The sequence below is a fragment of the Gordionus sp. m RMFG-2023 genome, chromosome 2, assembly GCF_954871325.1.
Source record: "Gordionus sp. m RMFG-2023 chromosome 2, tfGorSpeb1-WG-v2, whole genome shotgun sequence".
NCBI lineage: Eukaryota > Metazoa > Nematomorpha > Gordioida > Chordodea > Parachordodidae > Gordionus > Gordionus sp. m RMFG-2023.
The window spans coordinates 7227356-7250695 of NC_088776.1; the positions used below are offsets into that span (position 1 = coordinate 7227356).

The 23340-nt window shown below is 24.3% G+C and overlaps 1 protein-coding gene across 1 annotated transcript; it reads right to left on the bottom strand.

Moving 5' to 3' along the window:
* Positions 1 to 241: 241 nt before the first annotated feature.
* Positions 242 to 15191, bottom strand: LOC135924028 (endothelin-converting enzyme homolog). The gene is made up of 20 exons (XM_065459076.1): positions 15170 to 15191; positions 14807 to 14995; positions 12733 to 12936; positions 11578 to 11951; positions 8989 to 9060; positions 8396 to 8544; positions 8066 to 8267; positions 7901 to 7999; positions 7655 to 7732; positions 7032 to 7135; positions 6630 to 6688; positions 6439 to 6490; positions 5240 to 5307; positions 4998 to 5122; positions 3058 to 3196; positions 2829 to 2890; positions 1814 to 1879; positions 1118 to 1213; positions 982 to 1058; positions 242 to 344 (listed from the first exon to the last, which is right to left on the bottom strand). Exons 1-20 carry the CDS (start codon positions 15189 to 15191, stop codon positions 242 to 244), a joined length of 2340 nt encoding a protein of 779 aa, XP_065315148.1.
* Between the last annotated feature and the right edge of the window lie 8149 nt (positions 15192 to 23340).

Below are 23340 nucleotides of genomic sequence, written 5' to 3' on the forward strand. Positions count from 1 at the left end.
AATTTTAAATTATATTAATTAAAATTTGGGTACATATTTAAATATTATTTGATTAACAATTTTTTTTAAAAATAAAAATTTGTAAAGTAATTGTAATGTAAAACCAGCACCGTTTAACAAATATGGAATTTAATTGTGTTAAAATATCTTATATAAAATATGAATAGAAATCTAATAATAAATATTGAAAAAAATTGATTCTCTTTGCTCATATTATTTTGTAAGTTGCCCATAACTCCATTTAAATCCAAAGCGAACATTTATTAGGAGGGTTCATCTTTGCTTTAGTAGAACAGTTAAATGCCTTTGAGAACTGTTTTAAGTTAGACACAACACCGTTGATTCTATGAAATATAATTAAGTATGTTAATTTTATTTTTAATCAAAGATTTATATGGAATTTTCATGTCTAATCCTTATTATTATAATATTTTCTATTATTTTTTACTCTCCATAGGAACTTACTCTCCTACCCCCACTATATGATGTATTAAACTCCTAACCCCCCCCCCCCCTCACCATCAGGATTATTTAATCACTGACTATAAACATGACGTTTTTATATAAATATATTAAATAGTGTTTTGCCTAAATATTATATTATTTTATTTTGCAACTATAGCTACAGTGCTACAAAGTAACGTTATTAGTAATTTTGTCCCAATTGAAAGAACGACTCATTCGTTACTTTTTTTAAACGTCTGATTTATATAAAATCGTGAAGAACTTTGCGAGCAAAAAACAAGAATGATATAATAATTTAGATATAATTAGAATGCTGTTACAAACTTAAAAATTTGAGATCGACCCTAATTTGTAAGAGAAAATATAACCCGATCCAAACATACGTTGGTCATTGTTTTTAAAGTTTTATTTACTCTTTTTATATGGCTATATATATGTGCTTAAGTAAAACTTTTACAAATAAATCTAAATAATCCGACATTTATTTACACAGACGCATGAAAATGAATAAGTAACCTGTATATTTTTGGGCTGTGAAAACTAGATATAATTTCCAATAATTGATTCTCCATTGTTTGCTTCTCACAATGTATCTTATTTTATTTATAAATAAATGTTATTTATTTTAATAACAAATTTATTATAAATAAACTTGAGCATACGCAAGGAAAAATAGTTGATCATCGGATATATTGGACTTGGAAGAGTATATGGCACTCTTGTTCATGGCTTGATAACTTTTCCAGGCCTATTTAATTTTCATAAAAACTTTATATTAATTTAGGAAAATAATCGTCTAAATAATTAATAGGCGAAAAGTTTTTAGACCGTATCCTAAGGTTAACTTAGATAATCAATTGCTTTTTAGTCTAGGGACTAAAAAGCTTCTAAACTATTATCTCAACATTCCAATTTTTGTATTTTTCAGCAAATAACAATTCACTATTTTTTCCGGTATTAAAAATTAAAATTTATTAGACAGCCATCATATAACTAAAATATTTCACTACTTAAAGGGAGGGAAAAAAAGAGTAGGAAAATTTTTCGTAAAAAATAGCATATATAGTCTATATTAAGCGAGGTTGAGACATGTTGATCAATTGACCGCTCAGTAGACACCTTAACTAAGTTTAACTCTAATTCTTAAAAAACGATATTAACAAAAAATAATGATAATTAGAGTATAGTTCAAATCTAAGGAGAAACTGAATCAAAATGACAGCTAAACCAGTTTATAGAGTTAAAAAATTTCAATATAGGTTTTATAGATTTTCGAGGTTCTATCGGCACTCTAGTAAATTAAAAAAAAAACCATATAATTGAATAATCTTATTTCTGATTATTTAACTTGTAAAGTTACGGAGAGTCCTTCGTTATCTGCTATATCTTCTCCTAAAGTTTTGTTGAAGTTTAACTTATGTATTTTTTTATTGATAAAGAGAGAAGAAAAATAAAAAAAAATAAGAATTACAAATTATTAATAATGACAAAGAATATAAAGCTGTTTTAGTGTGATAATCTTTCGCTAAATCCATCACCCGCAAATAATCAAATTCTGCATATACAATAATATTAAGAGGGCAAGCCTGCCCAATTTTGATTATTATATATATATATAAAATAATTGTTGTATTTGAATTTAAAAAATACCATAAGATAGCCAAACACCTACCTAACCTTATATTAATAAATTTTTAAATTTTTTTCTCAAGATTGAATCTAGTAAAAGTAAATATTTGCGTCAACAAGCCCCAAACTCAGGGCTTGTGGATTTAATAATTTTATTAAGTTCTCCATAATTCCATTATTTTCATGTACAATGAATTCATAAAAATAGACATTTTTACATAAAAATTCTTTATATAAAAATGAAAAAAATATGACATGATTTGAATTATAAAAAAGTGTAAAATTTTTAATAATTTTTATTTTTACCTAATTCTATTTGTATTAACAAAAATTATAATAACCAACTATTTATAAAAATATATAAAATTACTAAATAAAAATAAATATATATATGTAAGTAACGAAGGCTCTAACTAAAAAACAAGTATAATTATTTTAAAAAATTCCTAGTTGAAGTTTTTGTTTAAGAAATATGGATTCGCGGTTTTCATTTGTTATATTAAAAATTTTCCGCGATAAAATTTTTTTAAAAAAATATGTAGACTGGGAAAATTGCCGTTTGTTGATATGACTATTGACTGAAATATAAAATTATTGAATTCTGAATATTTATTAATTTTTTTTATTTTCCCAGCTAGTTAGAGTGTTTGAATTAATTGATGAAGGAAAGGAAGAGACGCAGGTTGCGTCCAAAATAAGGGATTTACCTTTGGACCAGGGGGTACAGGTTAAACCGTCGGGTCTAAGGTCATCCTGTTATGAAAGGTTTTGGATCGAGAATGTTGGGTATTTTTGCCTTATTAAAAGCGTTATGGATGATTTTGTTAATTGCTTTATGCAGGAGATAGCGACGACTACGGGTGCAGTTAAGGCTGTGTCGAGAGTTAGGATTCACGGGTAAATTGCATTGATGCATGTGTGAGGTTTTGTAAGTGAGCATCCAAGTCTAAATCCTATAGTAACTCTCAGTTGTTCGTTGGTTAAGAGGTTCTCTAAGGTTTGGATTGGAAGTGCTTCGAGCCATGTGCCATCCATATTTATCGTTGGATTTTAATAATTGTATGTCGTTAATATCGGCAGGGTTAAGGCAATTTTGTAGTTTCTTTATATAGGGGTTCATAATAGATTTGTTGAATATTTCGGTTGAAAATATAAAACCGTCTGGGGTAAGTTGATTCCATCGTTCGATTGCGAGTTATGAATGATGTGATAGTTGAATTGAGGGATAGGCCATTTGAGATAAATATAGATAGGGATAATAGTTCTAGAGGAATCGATTGGATACCACCTAGTTTAGCAGGTAATTGGGCAAGGTGCCAATTAAGGTTCGACAATGAGAGGTTGGGAATCTTTCCATAAAGGGTTAAAAGCGAATATCATGTTGATAGAAAAATTTTGAGGTGGTAAATGAGGAGGATGTTGAATTAATTTAAATATAGTGACCAATAAATACTTATATTACATTATTATATATATTTATATCATATTTGTAAGCATAATTTGATTGATCGCGTAGCCCTGATTCTACTACCCTTATTAATTTGATTAATACCTTTTAAAATAATCATGATAAATGAATTATAAAACTTTCTGAAATGCGAAAAAAGGAGTTTTTCATATAACGTCAATTTTATTATTTTAATGCCTACTAATAGTGTGACCTACTAAAATTTTGATTTTTACCTAAAAAAACCAGATTTTATCATAGAATATTTTAAATAGTTAAGTAAGAGGTATAAAATATTTTTAGCGTCAAATTTAGATATTATACAATGTTATTATAAAATTAAATTTGAATTTCTAAACATGTATGGTTTTATAATAAAATCCACTAAACCGACAAGCCCCCCGTTAACGCAATGGTTATACTGATGAGGCCTTGCAAGGTCAAACCCGGTCTATAGTAACAAAATCGATATCATGTATATACTTGAAATTTTCTAATAATATTAATACAAATGGTAAATTAAAATTAATTAAATTCAATTATAATTAATTTATATTGCCATAAATTATAATAATATAAACACCACGTGATAAAATAAATTAATCATTTAGTTATTATACTACTTAACTAATAGACATATTAGCAAGCATTCAATCAAATAGATATTTTATCTAGTACAGTCAAATCTGTCTAATTTGGATACTGTTGACCAAGATTTTTGAGCAACGTAGATAGTTGCCCAATTTATTAAGACTTTACTACTTTTCTTAAAAAACATTTTATCATTTGTTTTATTCTTGTTTAGCAAGGAAGTAATATATGTAACCATTTTAAATAATTTATTTATTTTTTATTGATTCATCAAATCATGAGTTATAAACTTAAACAAAATAAGAATGCATAAAATTATTATAAAATGGCTGTATATAAAATAACAATAATTTATGAAATAAGATGTTATATTTGTTTATTAATTCGCTACTTTGACATGAATAGTTTTAAAAAAATAATAAAATTTTAAAATATAAATAAATGAAAGCGATTAAAATACAATGCCCACTTTATAGAGGTCTTCGTAAAATGGACAAAAAAATAAAATCTGCCCACCATTAAAAACTAAACAGTTACCCAATTTTCAATGTATTTACTAATAGTAGTTAATAGGAATTGTATTAGGGCGCTAAATTTTGGTTAAATAAGGGAGTTGACCGATTAGCCCAAATTAGACTTGGTCTTACTGTTTAGAGTAGTGTTGTAAAACGGTCAGAGATCTTTAAAAACGACTTGATTAAGATCTTAACCAAAACAATATTATGTAAGCCTCAAGTGTAGAATAGATGATATCCAAACCTTTCTGCCACGAACTTAAATAATATTTTTGGCTAAAATTTTAATGAGGCCGTTTTTTTTAAGAATTGGGCCCTTTAACAACACTAGTATAGGGTAATAAATAAACCTGAGTTTTATTAATCGAATAATGAGAATATTGTTCTCCGTAACAATTTATTTTTTCTTCGTAAATTTTTATCGATTCGTTCGTCCACCATTGATTCAAATTACCTTTTTCGTCGTATTTCCTACCTATAAATATAATTGCATGTTTAATATATCAAGCAAGTATTTTTATAATATATTCTTTCATCTTATCTCTTACCACCCTTCTTTCCTTTCTAACTCTTTATAATACATAACATTTACCGTTATTATCAAAGCCGTGGCTTATTTCATGGGATATAATGCTTCCTATAGCTCCAAATAGATATGTTCTGTGAAATGAATAAAATATGAGTTATGTTTAAAACCCGGTTAATAAATATTAAGTGTATAAGAATTTTGGGGGAAAAACAAAATCAGTAGTGAATCTATGAAGGGAAAAATTTTGTGGAATGATATAAAGTAGATATTTTATTTTATTAAGAGATTGAAAATTCTCCTATATCATCGCACTATCGGATGAAGAGGAACTAATTAAGCGGAAGGGAGATTAACTATAAATAAAATTCGTAAAAATAAAAGATAGCTAATTGGAATAAGGGCACAGTCTTTCCTCCTCCTTCTTGTATATTATTCTATTATTTTCTTATCTACCCTATTAATTTTCTTCTACTGTTGGAACCTGGTAATTTATAAATAGAAGAGTAAAAACCTGATTTATTATATATAATTGTTTTTTAATCACATAGTGACTTTTTTCTATAACAAATTCTTAGCCAAACTGACGATATACCGAATAAAATCTATCTTGAAGCGTCGTTTGAATACAAATTATCTCGTGACACGTTCATTTTGGTTTCCCAAATAAAACTTTAATGTAAATTGTTTATATGAGAAACAAAAAGAGCGTGTCATCATCTAATTGATTTGTATTGATGCACATGTAAACAAATAAATATTCGGTCTAGGCAATTATGTCATACATTTTCAAACACAAAATATATTTTCCAATTAGTATAGTTACTAGGAAACCACAGGTTTTACACCTTAACAGCCTACCAACTCATATTTCAAACTCTGAAAACTTCTCAAATGTCGGAAAATCTATTTTTCCCCATTCAGGCTCACCTTTAAGCAAAGCAGCAAAATCCTATTTATAAACTCATTTAAGAATGTTAACAAATTAAACTAATTGTATTATATAATTAAAAGAAATAAATAGTAAAACAATTACTAAATCTGAAACCCTAAATAAAACAGGGTTCGGGTTCAGAAAAAATCGCTAGGGTTCTAAGAGTTTTGTAAGTTATATATTAAAAATGATATAATATAAAAATAATATTTGTTTGTAATATTATCTTGCCAGCTTGCTAATTTAGACTAGCTAGAAACTAGCTAAATTTTGATACTAATTGTGTTAGTGTCTGATATTGGTAATAAATGATATTTTGTTTATCTCATACTCTGGATAGGTTCTATCATATAACGGTTTTTGCAAAAGTCCTGCCAAAAAAGCTTTTGTAATATATAAATAAAAAATTGAATTATTTTTTAAATATTTCAATAAATAAATTGATTACAAAAGTTTTAAATTTAAGAGAGAAAAAAAAACTATATTTAAATTCTTAAATATTTATTATTAAAAATAGAAAACTTATATCGTTTTCGGCCCATGCGTAATAAGCATCAACGAAATGAGGAGGTAAATAGTATCTGCAAAATAGCGTTTTTATATTTATTTAATTGTATTCAATTTTTTTTCATTAAAACTTTAAAGATAATCTTTGTTAATCAAGTGAATGTCTTTGTCATCCTATTTTAGATGATACTCATAAATTCTTATTTTATAAAAAATTATTATAAATTTAAAGATTCTTTTGATTAATATTTTTAATTTTATTTGATTTATCTTTTTGCTAAAATATAATTACAGTGCCTTTAATAAACCTATATTAAAATAAAAAAGGAGAAAACTATCTAATAATCTATAAAGGAAATTATCGATATTCAAGGAAGACTTATTTCACCAAACTCATATTTTAATTTTTAAAATAACCTTTCCTTATCGATGGGCTCAAAAAGCCTTTTTAATTTGTTCAAATGGCTTGCTATATCTTGGTTGAGGTAATTTTTAAAGTACGAATTCTTTTTCATATTTAGCTTTGGAAAAAAATGAGATATAAAATTAATGTAAAAATTAAATTATATATTATGTATAATAATATTATTAATTTTCAAATTGAATTCTAAAAAAATCATGTTGGTGTCTGAGGTTTGTTTAGTGAGAATTTGAACTTTATTTAAACATATAGAAAATATTTCTGCGGCATAATTATAGAAAAGGTATTATTTTGTACTTTCTGGTTTAAAGGGGCATGATGCAATTAAATCAGCAATGATTAAAGAAAACAAGAAGGAAATAAATAAAATTTAAATAAAAACTTGCAAAAGCAAAACTTAATTAGTAATATTTAAAAACGTTCCAATTTAAAAATTATTTTGAATATAAATAAGAAATACAAGGAGCATGGGATATAATATACACTCATATATAAGAATCCTAAGAAACTAAGCAAAATCTAGCTAAGGGGGATTATTATCGGAGAAATAATAATTTCAAAGATTTTGAACTTATTAAATTTGATATGTTTCATTAGCGGTAAAAATATTTTTATTTACTCCTCGGTAATCTTTGTCCAGTTCTTTGGGAATTATTATGTAGTCAGGATAACCAATTTTGAGTTTTATCGCATCCACCTAATAAAGGTATTGTGCTAAATTTAAAAATCTGATATTAAAAAATTTACTATAAAGTAAAGTGTTATAACCCAAGTTGGTTATATCGGAATGGTGTATTAGTAAATTATCATTTATTCATAGATATATGCACTTTAAAAAAAATTCAGGGAAATTATTTTATAAAACCTTTGCGATAGATCTAGCCTTCGTAGTTATATCCATCCAATTAAGATTCTGCAAACTTGTTTTATAAGCCAATTTTATCATATCAACCATTCCATTTAGCTAGAAAATAAGAGTAGAAATAATAATATAATTTTTTAAATTGACAAAAAAAACTTTATCTATTACTTTCAATTTATCACTGGAGTAAAAATTGGATTTCAGGTAAAGGGAACTGATTGGGAAATTCATAAAAATGGGAATTTCTTCTAAACATAACTTCCAACCAGGAACAGTATTATTTATAAACTTAGGGTCATTGCTGAATTTTTTTGACAAATAACGTGTGAGAGGCCTTATCTTTTGCCACATTATGTAATGATGTAAAATTCTAATGATGTTTTATAAAATATATTAAACAAGATAAAATAGTTATGTAGTATAATTTTAGAAAAGAAAAGAATGAAAAGGAGTAAATAATATTAATTTTTTTTGTTGACTTTCTTTTATTTGAAGTACCTAGATGAGTTGGGTTGATTTAAGTACTGCTTGATAAGGCTAGTTAACTCTTTCATGTAGGAGATGGATGTGACCCAAAAGAGTTGATCGGCAGATATAGAGATGTTGAGAGGGTCGAACATTTGATTTATAAAACTTGTCCAATTCATCTTATTATAATGGTAGGATAAAAATATACTTTTATTTTTAGAATATTTATTGTTCATTGCTTTTTTCTAATAAATTGTGGTTTTGAAATTAAATTATTATTCCATATAAAAGTTTAATTTAGCCTATAAATATTATTCTGAAATTTTTGGCCTCTAGAGTTAAGGCGATAAATAGATTTTTATTTCTTAAAGTCAGGACCTGATATGTTATTTTTTTTTTAACCAAAAATATATTTAAATATTATATAAAACACATAATACTAAAATATTTACCTATCAAAACGTCTCATGTTTAATTGGCTAATATAATACATATTACATAGCAATAATTATAATTTTTAAATTTATAACTTCAAACTAGCTAATTGCATAATTTAATTTTAAAAATTAAATTCATAAACTGATATAGTTTGTAAATATTTAAAATTTTTTTATAGAACTCACAAAATCAAAATTTTTATCCAACTCTTCCAAAGACTGGTATTTCGCATCGTCTAATGTCAAAGGTGGAGTAATCTGGTTATAAAAGCAATATTGTATAATATAAGATTTATATAACTTTAATAATGATATTGCTAGGCTTAACGATATAATTATTATAAATTATGTTATCACAGTATTTTTCTTTTTTATTGGATAACTAAATATTTATTACATTTTATTTCATTCAAATTCCAACAACAAAATGGTATTTAAATTAAATTAAAAATACAAAATATAATTTAAATACAAATATTTAAATACACATGAGTGTCATATTAATCAATTCATATTCTAAGTTGGTGAGGGGGGGGGGGGTGGTGTTCTAAAAATTTTGAATTATAAACGTTATTTTAAAAAGTTAACAGCTTTTGCTAATTCTTTCAAATTCTTCTTTATACTGATATAATAAATACACTGGGAAGGGGAAGGGGGTAAAATTTTATTAGCGCAAATAATATTTACGAGAAAATATAGCAAAATGGTACCAATATTTACAATAATGAATCAATTATCCAGAATTGTTAAAAGATATCATACTTCAAGTGAGAGAACATTCTCAAACTGTAACTGGGACACTTGACGGCAGAGTGATGTTATATTTTATGAATAACAGCTGTATATTGAGATAATCCTTAAATATACTAAAATCCTGACACTCACTTATCATTATTCATTTCCTCTAAGGGGAGCGGGTCTGATATTAAATTATTTTATTTTTTCTGAGGTAATCCGTTTACAAATCAGTTGAAAACTTTAATAGTTCATCATCTCAAATTTATAATTTATCATATTGTGGTAATTAATGATGTTAAAAAGATGATTTGAGTCGAATTTTATAAAAGGCCCCATCAAGATTATAGCCAAAATAATATTGTATAAGTCTTAAAATATGGCGAAAAGATGTTCAAGCTTTTCTGTTATTAACTAGCATCACTAGGCTTAAATAATATTATTTTGATTATATTCTTAATCGGGTCTTAAAAATCGACCCAAATCGGGTTTTTAGCAACACTAGTCGTCATTCATTGCGTAAAATATAATCATGCTTTGTTTTTGCTTGGACATAATATTTAACAAATTGAATTCAAATAATATTTTTAAGAATTCCTATTTAATCGCGCGAAATCAAAAATTAACCGAAAAATGAATTCTTAAATGTTCAGAATTTTCTGAGCAATTAAGCAAAAAAATTCTCAGTTTTTCAATTTTTATTCTGTGCGAATTAATATGTCTGTTTAATTTATATTAAAAATAAAGTAGTTTCAACTTTCAATTTACTATTCTAGTTTTTAATTAGTTGCCGAGCCTGATTGACAGCATTCGGCTGTCGTCCAAACTTTCAAATTTGATGACTAGATTCCCACACGCTCCTACAATTTGAATAATTGAAATATTCCGATTCGATATATTGGATGATATCGTCAGTCGATTAAATCATGGTTAGTACAGTTAATTTCTTCATTAACTCATAACTTGATTCATAATAAGCAAAAAACATAATGCATGCCAGTGTCATCTTTCAATTTTTGACTCAGGTACAAGAGCTTCCAATGTTTACTTTTACTAAATTATCGCTCAGTTTTTCTAAGAAGGATGAGTAATTAAATAGAAATCATACACCTATACACCCAGAACCCCTACAGGATGTTTTATTTATTTTTGCCAGGTTTAAAAATTATACGCCTTGCTAAAAATAACATTTTTTTTTACAAAATGTCTACTAGGACGAATTTATTTTCTACAATTGTAAAGTGATAAGAATATAAAAGAATAATTACAAATTACAAAAAAAAGCGTTTAACAAAGATGAAAGGGAGAATAAAGAAATTATTTTTTAAAATAGAATGGGTAATATGATGATAATAATAAAAAAGAATTACAAAAATGGTAATTTATTTTTTTAGAAAATTGAGAAAGGATGAAATAAAATAGAAGAAAAAAATCGCATAAAATCAAAAAAAATTACAATCAAAATTAAAAATAATAAGTTTCAGGCATATACTTAGTAAAGAAAAATGCCCCAAAAAAGAATAACATTTCAGGATAATTAAAATTATAAATTTAACTTATTTTCCTCTTTTTTAAATGAGAATTTCCCTTTTTTTATTGACACTTTTACATTTTGATTTAACCTTTTTAATTTTTATAAAAAAAATTGCATAAAATTTAGTTAATTTTAGGATATAAAAATGTATTTTTTTAATATATAAATGAGAGAAATTTTTCATGTCGATAAATGTATATATAGTAATTATCTATCATAGGATTAATAAACAGATTTTAGAACTTCACTATTTTCAAAACAAATTGAATCTCACTTGTGAGATTTTTCAATTTATATTGATTAATTCTTATATTTTTGAACTTTTATAATTACTTCATCATTTTAATGCCCCAATTCAAAATTTCAATTTAAGAAAAATTTTAATTTATTTTATAATAAATATAATAAAATATTATACAATAGTTTAATAATTTTTCTTCCTTCACCTCTTAATAATTAAGCGATACTATTGTTTACTATAAATAAATAATAATTTTTTATTTTACTTTCGCTATTAGCCTCTCCAATTCTAATATAGTTGACATAATGTTTGTGAGTTGTTTATTCATTTGTTTCTTCTGTTCTTTTTGTTTCTCAGTGTCAGTTTTATTAATGTCGTGTAGTTTTAATTTTATTTCGTTCATGTTCATATACTTAGAAATAATTCGCTTCTTTTGTAATAAATTTCCAATATTCGTCATGTACTTTAAAGTGCTATTATAAAGAACACTTCCATTGTGAAAATCCTTGCCTGGGAGGGTTGATTCTGTTCTAAGGATGTGGAATAGGTTCCTGGAAGAATTTTTAGGATCGGGGAGAATATCTAATCTAAAAAACACAGAATTGAACTTGTCAGGAAAACCTTTTTTGGGGTATCTAACTTTTTTTTTAAGGAATGAATAACAAATGATTGGTAAATAAATTTGAAATTTATTAAATTTTATTAGTTTAAAAAAAATTGTTAAAGGAAAGAAAACTAACCGTATAAATGAAAGAAAATGTTTATTAACTTGATATTGAAGCATATGTTTTAGCATTTATAATAGTGATCTGCGACAGGTTTAATCTTACGAGCCCGGTCAGAATTTTGTTTGAGAAAATGGGTCAGATCGGCTCTATCCCGAACAAATTTATTTTATTTATCCCGAAAAGCCCGACCCGAAATAAAATCAGAAGCTCTTTGTCCGCCAGGCCCTGCCCATATTTTTTAATGTCTTTTTTAATTAGAAAAAAATATTCCACTAATAAAAAAATATTGGCACCTTGTTTCTTGCAAGAATTTTATAAATATATCAATTTATTTCACAAAATTTGAATGATATCATATTTAGAAATTTAATCTCGGCCCGAATTCTTTTAAGAGATATTAGATCAGACCTCAACCCGAATTTAAATTATTTTTGAAAAATGGACACGGGTATTTAATCAAAAATGTTATTAAATCATATTTTTATCCCATATTACCAGAACTTTGAGCAACAATGGCAATGCTAAGAATATTAGAATCTGAAATGCATAATATATTTTAAACCTTTTAAACCCAAAAAATATATTCCTTAAAATTTTTTTTCGTGACAGTTATATATTTTACAGACTTTAAATATAGTTTTTAATAAAGGACTAAATGGTTAAATAAATTTAAAAAGATAAATTAAAAATACTTTTTTTTGATGTGGAGGAGGCATCTATGAAAGGGGAAGGCTTTTTATTCACGCTTAACAAATCCCAGCCTCCGTATATATCTAATAGTTTCCTTAAAGGTATTCCTTGCAATTTTTTTCTATCGTTGGTCTTATCTAAACAAGAATCATAATAAATCTTAGCTTGTCTTTCGGCCATTCCTTCGTATTTCGTATTTGGATTTTCTTTATTTATTTATGGAATATGATTTAATATTATTTAAAATAAATACTCTATTAATTAAATAAGTATTTTGCTATGATTTTTAATAAATTAATGATTTCCTATTTTTAAAATTAGTTTGAATAATCGTATCGCTATATGTTATTTAATAGCGATATAAAAAATTATTTGCTTATGTTTAAATTAATATATTCTATCTATAAAATATAAATTCTAGGGATGAGCCTAATTATTCAAATGTAATCAATTCCTAATTATAATTACAATTATACTTATAAAATTCTGTTAATTATAATTACTAATTTCTTTTCTAAACGGTAATACGTTTAAATGTAATCTTAATGGCCTAATTATATCCTTTTATTTTACTTGTAAAAAAATTATGAGTATAGGATAATGATAAAATGTCATAAAACATTGTGACAAATTAAATAAATCTGAATGATATATTTATCAAACTATTTTCTTCCCCCCCCCCCCCCCATTTGGATACCTTCTTAACTATTACCATAATCTCTATTAAAAAACTGATTATAGAAAAAAAGCATATTATTAATTATTTGAACTCATTTTATTTTTATAATTTATTGTTTTATTAAACATAAATAAATTGTATTACATATTAAATCAACCACAAAACTCGATTCTCAGCCTGAAATTCTTTAATTTTTTAAAAAAGATTTCATGATCATAGTAATTTGTATACTACTTTCCAAATCAACCTAATTCCTGGGATATGGTCATTTTTAAAAAGTAACGAAAATATGTTCTATTTAATTTTAAATATCCTTAAAATTTTTTTTTTTACTAAAACCTAATTTAGAATTTATTATGGAGATCTATAATAGCTCTTTAATAATATGACATAAAATTTAATATAGTGAAAAGAGCATGGTCATAAAAATGAAACTTTTTTTTTCTTTATTTTTTTTTATAGGTATAGGCATTATATTTCCTTTTAGTAATCATAGACTAGGATGAACGCTAATCCAAGAGTTATGATTCATACAACAATTTGAACCTTTTCTTTATGCTTTGAATAAAGCATAATATCGTCTTGTATATTTTTAAATTCAATATAATTACTACTCTTAAATAAAAATTTTCATAGTTTAAATAGCTGTTTTTAAAAATTATACAAGTTTTACTAGATATTGCTATTTTTTAAATGTCTCGAAACAAATATATAAATAGAAATTTCATTCGAAAAAATTGTTCCTAAATAATTTCCTTAGATTAATAAATAGATTAACTTTACTATAATAAATAAAACTAATATATAAACTCTGGGACCAATTCTCCAAATTTTAACAAAATAATAAATAGTGCTAAATGTAGTAAATATGATAAAATTAATAGCATATAAAAACTTAAAAAATATTTCGCGTTTTTTAAAAGTATTAAACGCACAAAGTTACCGAATTATACGATATCATTTGAAGTAAAATCCACAAAATAAATATAACGACGATAATTTAAAAGAGGGAGTCAAGTAAGCCTAACCTATATATGTGAGCATACAATCTAAATTTTAAGTTTTAATTAAATTAATACTTATTTTAAATATAAATGATAATTAAATATTATTCATTATATTAAAATGCAAATTAATACTAATCCCAGTCTGGTATTTTTCAAAAATATATGAATTTTCTAAAAAATATTTGAAAGAAAATACAATATAGTTTTCTTTTATGCTATAATTCATATCAGTAATATTCAATTCTTTTAATCCTCTCCCAACCTCTTCTATCTTTCCATCCACTCATCTTCTATTCCATTCCTCCTTACTTCTTCCACTTAACTACCCGCTCTTCTTTCTTTCCCTTCTCTTTTTTCTCCTTCTTTCCTTTCTTTCTTACTTTTTTTTACCTAATAAATCTTTTATGGTGGAATAAATTGAGTCTAAAATCTGAAAAACATCATTCCATTTAGAATATCCAGTTGGAATCGAAGTCTTCTGCATGTAACCACCGCAAGCAAATTCGTAAAAGTTTGTGCATGGATCTATATCTTGATTCATTCTATATGTTATTTCACTTTCAAAATTCTTGGCTAAATCTTTTTGAAAAAAATGAAGTAATATTTAATATCATAATATATCAAAATTTTGGAAGACCTGTGTGACGTACGCCACTCCTTTGCCCCTCCTTATAAATTATAATTAACTACATATTATAATAAGAATTCTATATAATAATTATCAATTATTCATAGCTATGAATTGACCGAAACCCCCTGATTGAACATCGTGCATAGGATAGGCCTTTGCTATTTTGCACTAATTAACGTTGGCGCTTAAAAGGGAAATTGGATATCACAGTAAAAATTAATGACAAAAATCCAAATAAGGATGCACAGAAGGAGAAGATTAATGTCAACCATATAAAGCCAATGCTACTTTTTAGATGAAGAATTCACTAATTTTCACTTACTTACATTATTAATATTATACAAATTTTCAATTAAATTAATATTACACTAAATTCATGGGTCATTAAGCCCCGTGGACCACACCTAATTAGATATCCCTCTTTTTTTTTAAAATAATTTTTTAATTTTTTTTTTTCTTAAATTTCCCTTCTTTTAATTATATGTTTTTATATTGATTTTTTTGTTTTTAATATATATTTTTAATTCAATAGTGTATATAAATGTTCATGTTTTAATTTTTTTACCGAATAAAGTTTTATTTGAATGTTAAAAAAAAAATAAAATAAAAAAAAATAAAAAGATAACAAATTATAATTAATAAATAAATTAAATTAATATAAAATTATCTCCCCCCCCAATGGCAAATTCTGATTTTTAATTATCATTTTAAACATACAAACTTATCTATTCGCCCTTTTTTTTAAATATAGCTTAATAGTTTTTTAAAATATAGATATTAAATTTGAAATTCTTTGTGATATAAAAATACTTATAGCGATAATAAAAATAATCTGTCACTTTATTGATTATCAATATCTGACAAGAAAAAATAAAAAATTAAGAAATATTTAATAAAACTAATGCTGTTATTGAGATCGATGTTGATGTTGATGAAGAGATAGAAAAGAGAAGGTAAATTATTATTTATTATGATTATCTAATTTAGGATGCTTTAATTAAAATAATTATATTGATTTAAAACGCACTTTTGTTTTATATTTATATATTCGTTAATATTTAAATTTTAGGAGCTTTTATGCTTATATTTTAATGCACATAGATTGTTGTTTGTTTTATTTAATTTATCTTTATATTTACTAATTTAATTCAAGTTAGTCGTGTCCTTATTTATATTTGGCGATACTCGATTCACGTGCTCTTCATTCTATACGCGCTACCATAGGGATATTAACTTATAAAATGAATAAATAAATATACATATTTATTTTATAATAAAAAAAAATTAAATAAACGAAATTCATTATATTATAAAAAAATAAATTTTTGTCGTATGAAACTAGATGTCTCAGCTACTAGAATGATCGACGACCTAAGTACTGATAAAATAAATAGAAAATTGGTTCGCCATTATAGATCGTTGTTGTTAATATAACTATAAAAATTGAAAAAAAATAAAATGATTTAAAAAATTGTTTTTTAAATAGGAACTTTCTGATAAGATATAACATGTTATAACAAATATTGCTAATGTATAGCAAAATATACGACATTTCAATGAAAAAATATATTTTTTTTATTATCTTAATTATTCTTTAAATTATAACAAAGTTATTAGAAAAACAACGAAAACAACAAAAAAAAAACTTCAAAAGTTTAAAACATTCTTTAAGAATTAGACTTCTGTGATTTAGTATAAATTTAGATAGAGTTTTACAGGTCTTGAACGCGGCCACAAATTTTACAGATTCAGGCTAAAAAATTGCATTCATTTTAAAAAATTAGGACTGGATTATCAAGTATAAAAATTTGTACTTGAATAGGACCACTTACAAAATATTAATGTATTCAAGTTTATTTTAATTCAATAAAGAAACTAACTACCCTTCTTAATAAGAGCTACTAGAATGATCGAAGACACAAGTTCTGATAAAATCAATAGAAAAATTCGCCAATACAGATTGTTGTTGTTAATATGATTTAAAAAAATTACAAATTGTAAAATAATTTTTTTTTTTAATATGAACTTTATTCTGATAAAATACAATAATATTTTAACAAATATTGTTGATGTACGCATAAATCTAAGAAGAAATTTCATATCTTTAAATTATAATAGTTATTAAAAAAACAACGAAAAAAAAACACAAAAACCAATTCTTCAAAATTTTTAAAAAATTTTAAGAATTAGACTTCTGTGATTTAGTAGAAATTTTAATAGAGTATTACAGGTCTGAACGCAGCTTATAATTTTTTTAGATGCAGGCCATAAAATTGCAGTAATTTTAAAAAATTAGGATTATCAAGCATAAAAATTTATAGAAACCTGAACTATTAATAATATAATTGATTATTTTATTATTTACTAATCGAATCTTCAAATATCCGGCAAAATTTTGAAATAACAAAATTTTACAAACCGGAAAACCACAAAAGGGTTTAAATTTTTTTTAAATGAGGGGTAGACAAGAGAGTACAAAATATAAAAATGACAAAATTTAGAATAAAAATATTTTAAATTCAGGTCATTTAAACATTTAATAGTGTTAGATATAAAAATATAAAATAAATTTCTAATGAAAAGAATTAAAATTTAACATAATGATCGAAGACATAAATATCGATAAAATCATTAGAAATTTTTGATTCGCCATTAAAGATCGTTATTATTAATATAATTTTAAAATATTACAAATTGTGAAATAAAAATTTTTTTTTAAATATAAACTTTATTCTGATAAAACAATAATTTTTTAACAAATATAGCTGTTGTAATAGCATAAATTTATGAAGAAATTTCTTAGGAAATATATTAAAAAAATATAATTTTTTTATTATCTAATATGTTCTTTAAATTATAACAAAGATATTTGAAATACAAAGAAAACACAAAAAAAAATAATTCTTTAAAAGGTTTAAAAAATTTCTTTAAAAATTGGACTTGTGTGATTTAGTATAAATTTAAATAGATTTTTATGGGTCCTGTATCGGGATGTGCCAAGATGCAGGCCATAAAATTGGCTTAATTTTACAAAATTCGGGCTGGATTTTCAAGCAAATCAATTTGTAGAAACCTGATCAAGACCTACCCTAAAAATAACATATTCTTAAAATCTGGGTTGATTCATAGTAATTTGATTAATAATACAATTTATCATTTTAATAATTAATTTACTAATCGCATTTTCAAAATTTTCCGCAAAATTTATTTAAAATAACAAAATTTTACACCGGACAACCGCAAGAATTTAAATTTTTTAATAAAAATTAGGGGTAAGCAAGAGACTACAAAATAAAAAAATTGGATCAAATTTATAAAATATTTTAAATTCAGATCAAGTCAGGTCAGGTCTATCTCCAAAATTTGACATCTATATTAAATAATAATAAATAATAGGAATTAAACATATTATATGTTTATTGAACGCGACTTTTTAGCTTAGTTGTGTATTTGACCCATTACATCGGTTAAGAGGCGGCTTTAATATCGGATCATTGTAATTACTAAATAGTAATTGTAGGTGGCTGTATGGATATTTTAATTATTTATTTGGTTCTTGAATCCCTGAAAAATGATATTTACCGGTCAAATACAGCCAAATGTTCTTTATTATTTTATTTGACTATATATAAAACAATAAACAACGATTCATAAAATTCTGTATTTATAGTAGTTTTATCCAATCCACTAGATTCTGCTAATTTAAATAAAAGTCAAAACATTATATAATTTCCATTATATACAAACTTAATTTTTATTAGAATCTAATGTCTAAAAATTATTAATGTGAATATTAGTATTAAATCCTATTTTTTTTTAGAAAAAATTTGATCCTACTTCTTTGAAATAAAATTCTAGATAGGTTACCGATTAAAAAAAATATTGCAACTAAATTTGTAAAAACGTTCTAAAATCACTCGTCGTTAAAAAAAATTCTCTTATTATATATATATTAATAAATAATTTCCTACCTATAACGCCAGTAGGGCTTTTGCGAATTCATGATATACTGTTCTAAGTAAATTTTTTTTTAGAAACCAATGTTTTACTTATCTATATAAAACCTCTCATGTTCAAAATGGAATATATTAATATCACACATTATGTCTAAATATCAATCAAGCATTAAAAGTTGAAGCTTAATTTATTTAATATTATTAATTATATATTACAATACAAAAATAACATTAATCCAATTTATTTTAGCTGAGTCCAAAATCAAATCGCTAATTAACATATTACTCATTTTTATATTTAATTTACTATGGCTCTTTCTAAGAAAATTTCTACATCTTTATTAAAACTTTTAGTATATTCAATTAAAACAACTTTTACTCACTTATTTTATATTTATTAGATAAGAAAAAAGAAGAGATATGTTTTTAATGAACTGGGAAAAAATATTGATGTTGATGATTTTTTAATAAGAAGAAAAGGCGACATGGAGGGAATTAAATATCAACAAGATACATTTAAAATACAGTTTTTTAATTTCAGACTATGCTTTAGATGATAAAAGAAGATTAATTGTAGTTCAGAGAGATATTAATAATAGAGATTATATGTGAGGGTGAATCTGGATATAAACTATGATAGTAATAATTTTATTTTATTATTAAAGATGAAATTAGATAGGAATGCAATCAGATGGAAGTCTGATTTTGTTAGCAACAATCCATATAAAGGTTGGATAGAGAAGAAGTTGTAGTTCAACAAGGTACAATTAATGGGATACACTTTTAAACAAATTTTATTTAAAGTTTGGATAATGAAGATTAATTACGAATAATAGGGGGGTGGGGAGGAGGTTTTTAATTTTTTTTAGTTGAATCCCTGGTATTGTAAAGGTTAGTAATATCCATTGTTATTTAAAAATATATTTCATTTTGATATCGTTTATGTTGTATTTTATTTTTAAATTGAACCAGTTTTATTAAAATTATTTTCAAAAAAATAGATAAATAAATAAAATATATTTAAAAAAAAATATATTATTAAAAAATAATCGTATTTCTCTGAAATGATTTTATAGTAAATAAGAAAAAAAGGAAGGGGATTTATCAATTAAAAAGAAATGTTGTTTAGATATAAAATAAATATGAAAACTCATAATTTTAACTATTTATATTTTTATATGCTTATCTACGCCTCTGCTATATCTTTACTAGAGTAGAGAGCGCAGGGGGCTAATCCATATTTGAAGACTAAGAATATTTTATTAAAATCTCTTTCAGTGTTTATATTTATAAAATCTTTGTGTATTTAATAAAGAAACTTCATTACCTTTTTGAGTAAGAGCTACTAGAATTATCGAAGATATAAGGGCTATTGTTAATATTGGTAAATTCAATCGATAATTTTGATTAACCATTTCAGATAGTTTTTGTTAATGTGATTTTAAAACAATTTGATAATTTATAATTTAAAACTATGTCTATAATTTTTTTATTTTAATTAAAATATATCATTAAATGATTTAAATTATTAATTGAAAATATTTTAATTAATTTTTAAAAATATGAACCCATGATTTAAATTATTAGTTGAAAATATTTCAATTTATTTTTAAAAATATGAACTCTATTTTGTAAAATACAACATTTATTTAACAAATACTGCTGATGTATAGCATAAATTAATGATAAAATTGTTTGGTAAAAATAAAAAAAATATTAATTAATTTTTATATTAACTTAACAAATATAATCTTAATTTTAAATTATAACTAAGATATTATTTGAAATACTCCTGCAGTCAGCGCTACATAAGAGAGTGAAAAAAAATTGATTTATTGAGCGAGATAGATAATTAGTTTAAATCAAAATACTAAATTTTTGAGGAAATTTTATTATTGTAAAATTTTCATACAAGCTTGACCCTAAATTTTTTAAAAACATATTTTTGTAACTCCAAAACTTTTAAAATTCTCGGGCCCAGAAATTAAGAAAAATTATGGAATCAACTTCCATATATAAAAGCAAACTTAGTAACATTATTATCAAACAATTGCATAGCTTAAGTGTGATAATTGTCGTTTGCTATCGTTTTCAATTTCGCTATAACCAACCAATATTATTTTATATTATATAAATGCCAAGTCTATTAGACTACATCTGATACTGTTAAAAGCATGTCAGATATATTAGAACATGTAATTAAGCAGTGAAGTGGAATTAATATCAATTAATGAATATATCTATAGTTAATTTGCATAACAATTATTAATAAAAATAAATCAAAAAATGATAAATTAATAATCAACTAAACATTTTTTAAAATATAATATTTTCTCGTATTTACGTAGTATAACACCCCCAAACTATATTTTTGTGGTAAGAATTTTGATGCGACAACCACGGTAGCATAATCTGTCTCAAGCCTGGAGTCATTCTTTACACGTTTTATATTTTTTGAAGACGGTTTTGCTTACAACTGTTGTATGATACAACTTATATTATGTATTTAAAGTAGTGTTTTCAATTACATTTATGTTTAATATTACTTTTTGACAAATGTTTCACTTAAGGCGAAATGAAGATATATTTAGATTGTAATAATATATTAAAGGTTGTTAATTATATAACGTGATTGGAAACAATTGATTTTCGAGATATATAAAGAATGATTATTTTTGATACATACAAAGATAAAAAAACCATTCATATTATTTTCTTTTGTATAACCATATTATTCAATAAAAAGATCACTTTAACCATATTATTTAATAAAAAGATCACTTGTTTAACCATATTATTAAATAAAAAGACCACATCACATTCAAGTTATTCTATAAATTTATTATTCATTAACAACTATAGGTTATTTTAATTATGCTTTTTTGGTTATTATAGTTAAATATCTTGAAATTTAAAAGTGATAAACAAGTAATTCACTTTTACTTTTTGTAAAACAAAGGCTGTTATTGCCACATTTATATTTGTGACTATAAGACACCGGATTGGTTGTTTAAGAGGAACACATGACAATCCCAATCAGGTTGCTAAGTTCATAATTTGCTAAAAAAATTATCACATACAATTGATAAAAAATATGTAAAAGGAGGGAATTCCTGTGCATAACAGATAATTTCACATTTCCTATTTTAACCTCAATACTGAATTTTTGAAAAAATAAAGGAAATATCTAAATTGACTTGTGCCAAATAGTGCCTCTTTATTTTAGGTCCTCAGTCAACCATGATTAAAATTATTCCACTTAATCTTAACCCTGAGTCATCAAATATTATGGCCTCCCTCCTCCCCTCCACGTCCCGTACTCTAAATCTTCTTAGGACTTCGAAATATAACAGAGATCAAGTTAAAAGAAAAGAAATAATTGCGAAAGGTATGTTGAAAATTTTAATTACATTAATTGAAGTGGATATATATTTAAATATTATTAGACTAACAATTTTTTTTAAAAAAAAATTATATAAATTTGTAAAGTAATTATAATGTAACCAGCACCAAGATTTTAATTATGTTAAAATATCTTATATAATATATGAAAAGAAATCTAATAATAATATTGAAAAAAATAGATTCTTTTTGATCATATTATTTTGTAATAGTTGCCCATAACTCCATTTAAATCCAAAGCGAACATTTGTTAGAAGGATTCATCTTAGCTTTAGCAGAACAGTTAAATGCCTTTGAGAACTGTTTTAAGTTAGATACAACTCCGTTGATTCTGTGAAATATTATTAGTTATGTTATTATGGAATTTTCGTATCTATTTCTTCTTATTATTTTTTCTATAGCTTTAATTTGAATAATTACCAGCAGTATCTATATGATAGGAAAAAAAATTGAGACCAGGTTTGAGATGCCCCCCCCCCCTCTCAATATTTCTTACTCACCATAGTATTTTAACCCCCCACGATTATGTAACACTGATTTTAAGCATGACGTTTTTATATAGATGTTTTAATTATTTTTTTTTGCCTAAATATGATATTATTTTATTTTGTAACTTTATAGCTCCTGAATAGTGCTATAAAGTAACGTTATTAATAAATGTGTCTTTATTTTGGAAAGTTGTGTCATTCGTTACTTTTTTTATTTGCCTGATATATTTTGATACGTTAATCCCTATATAAAATTATGGAAAATTTTAAAAATATGTAATTTACTTTAATTTATTTTTTTAAATTTTATAAAATAATATTTCTCCTAAATATTACAATTTTATCAGAATCAAGAACAAGAAATAAACAAACCCCTAGGATGACATAGCAATTGAACGTATTATATATCTTAAAGTTTTTAAATCTAATAAAAACGCGATCATAAAA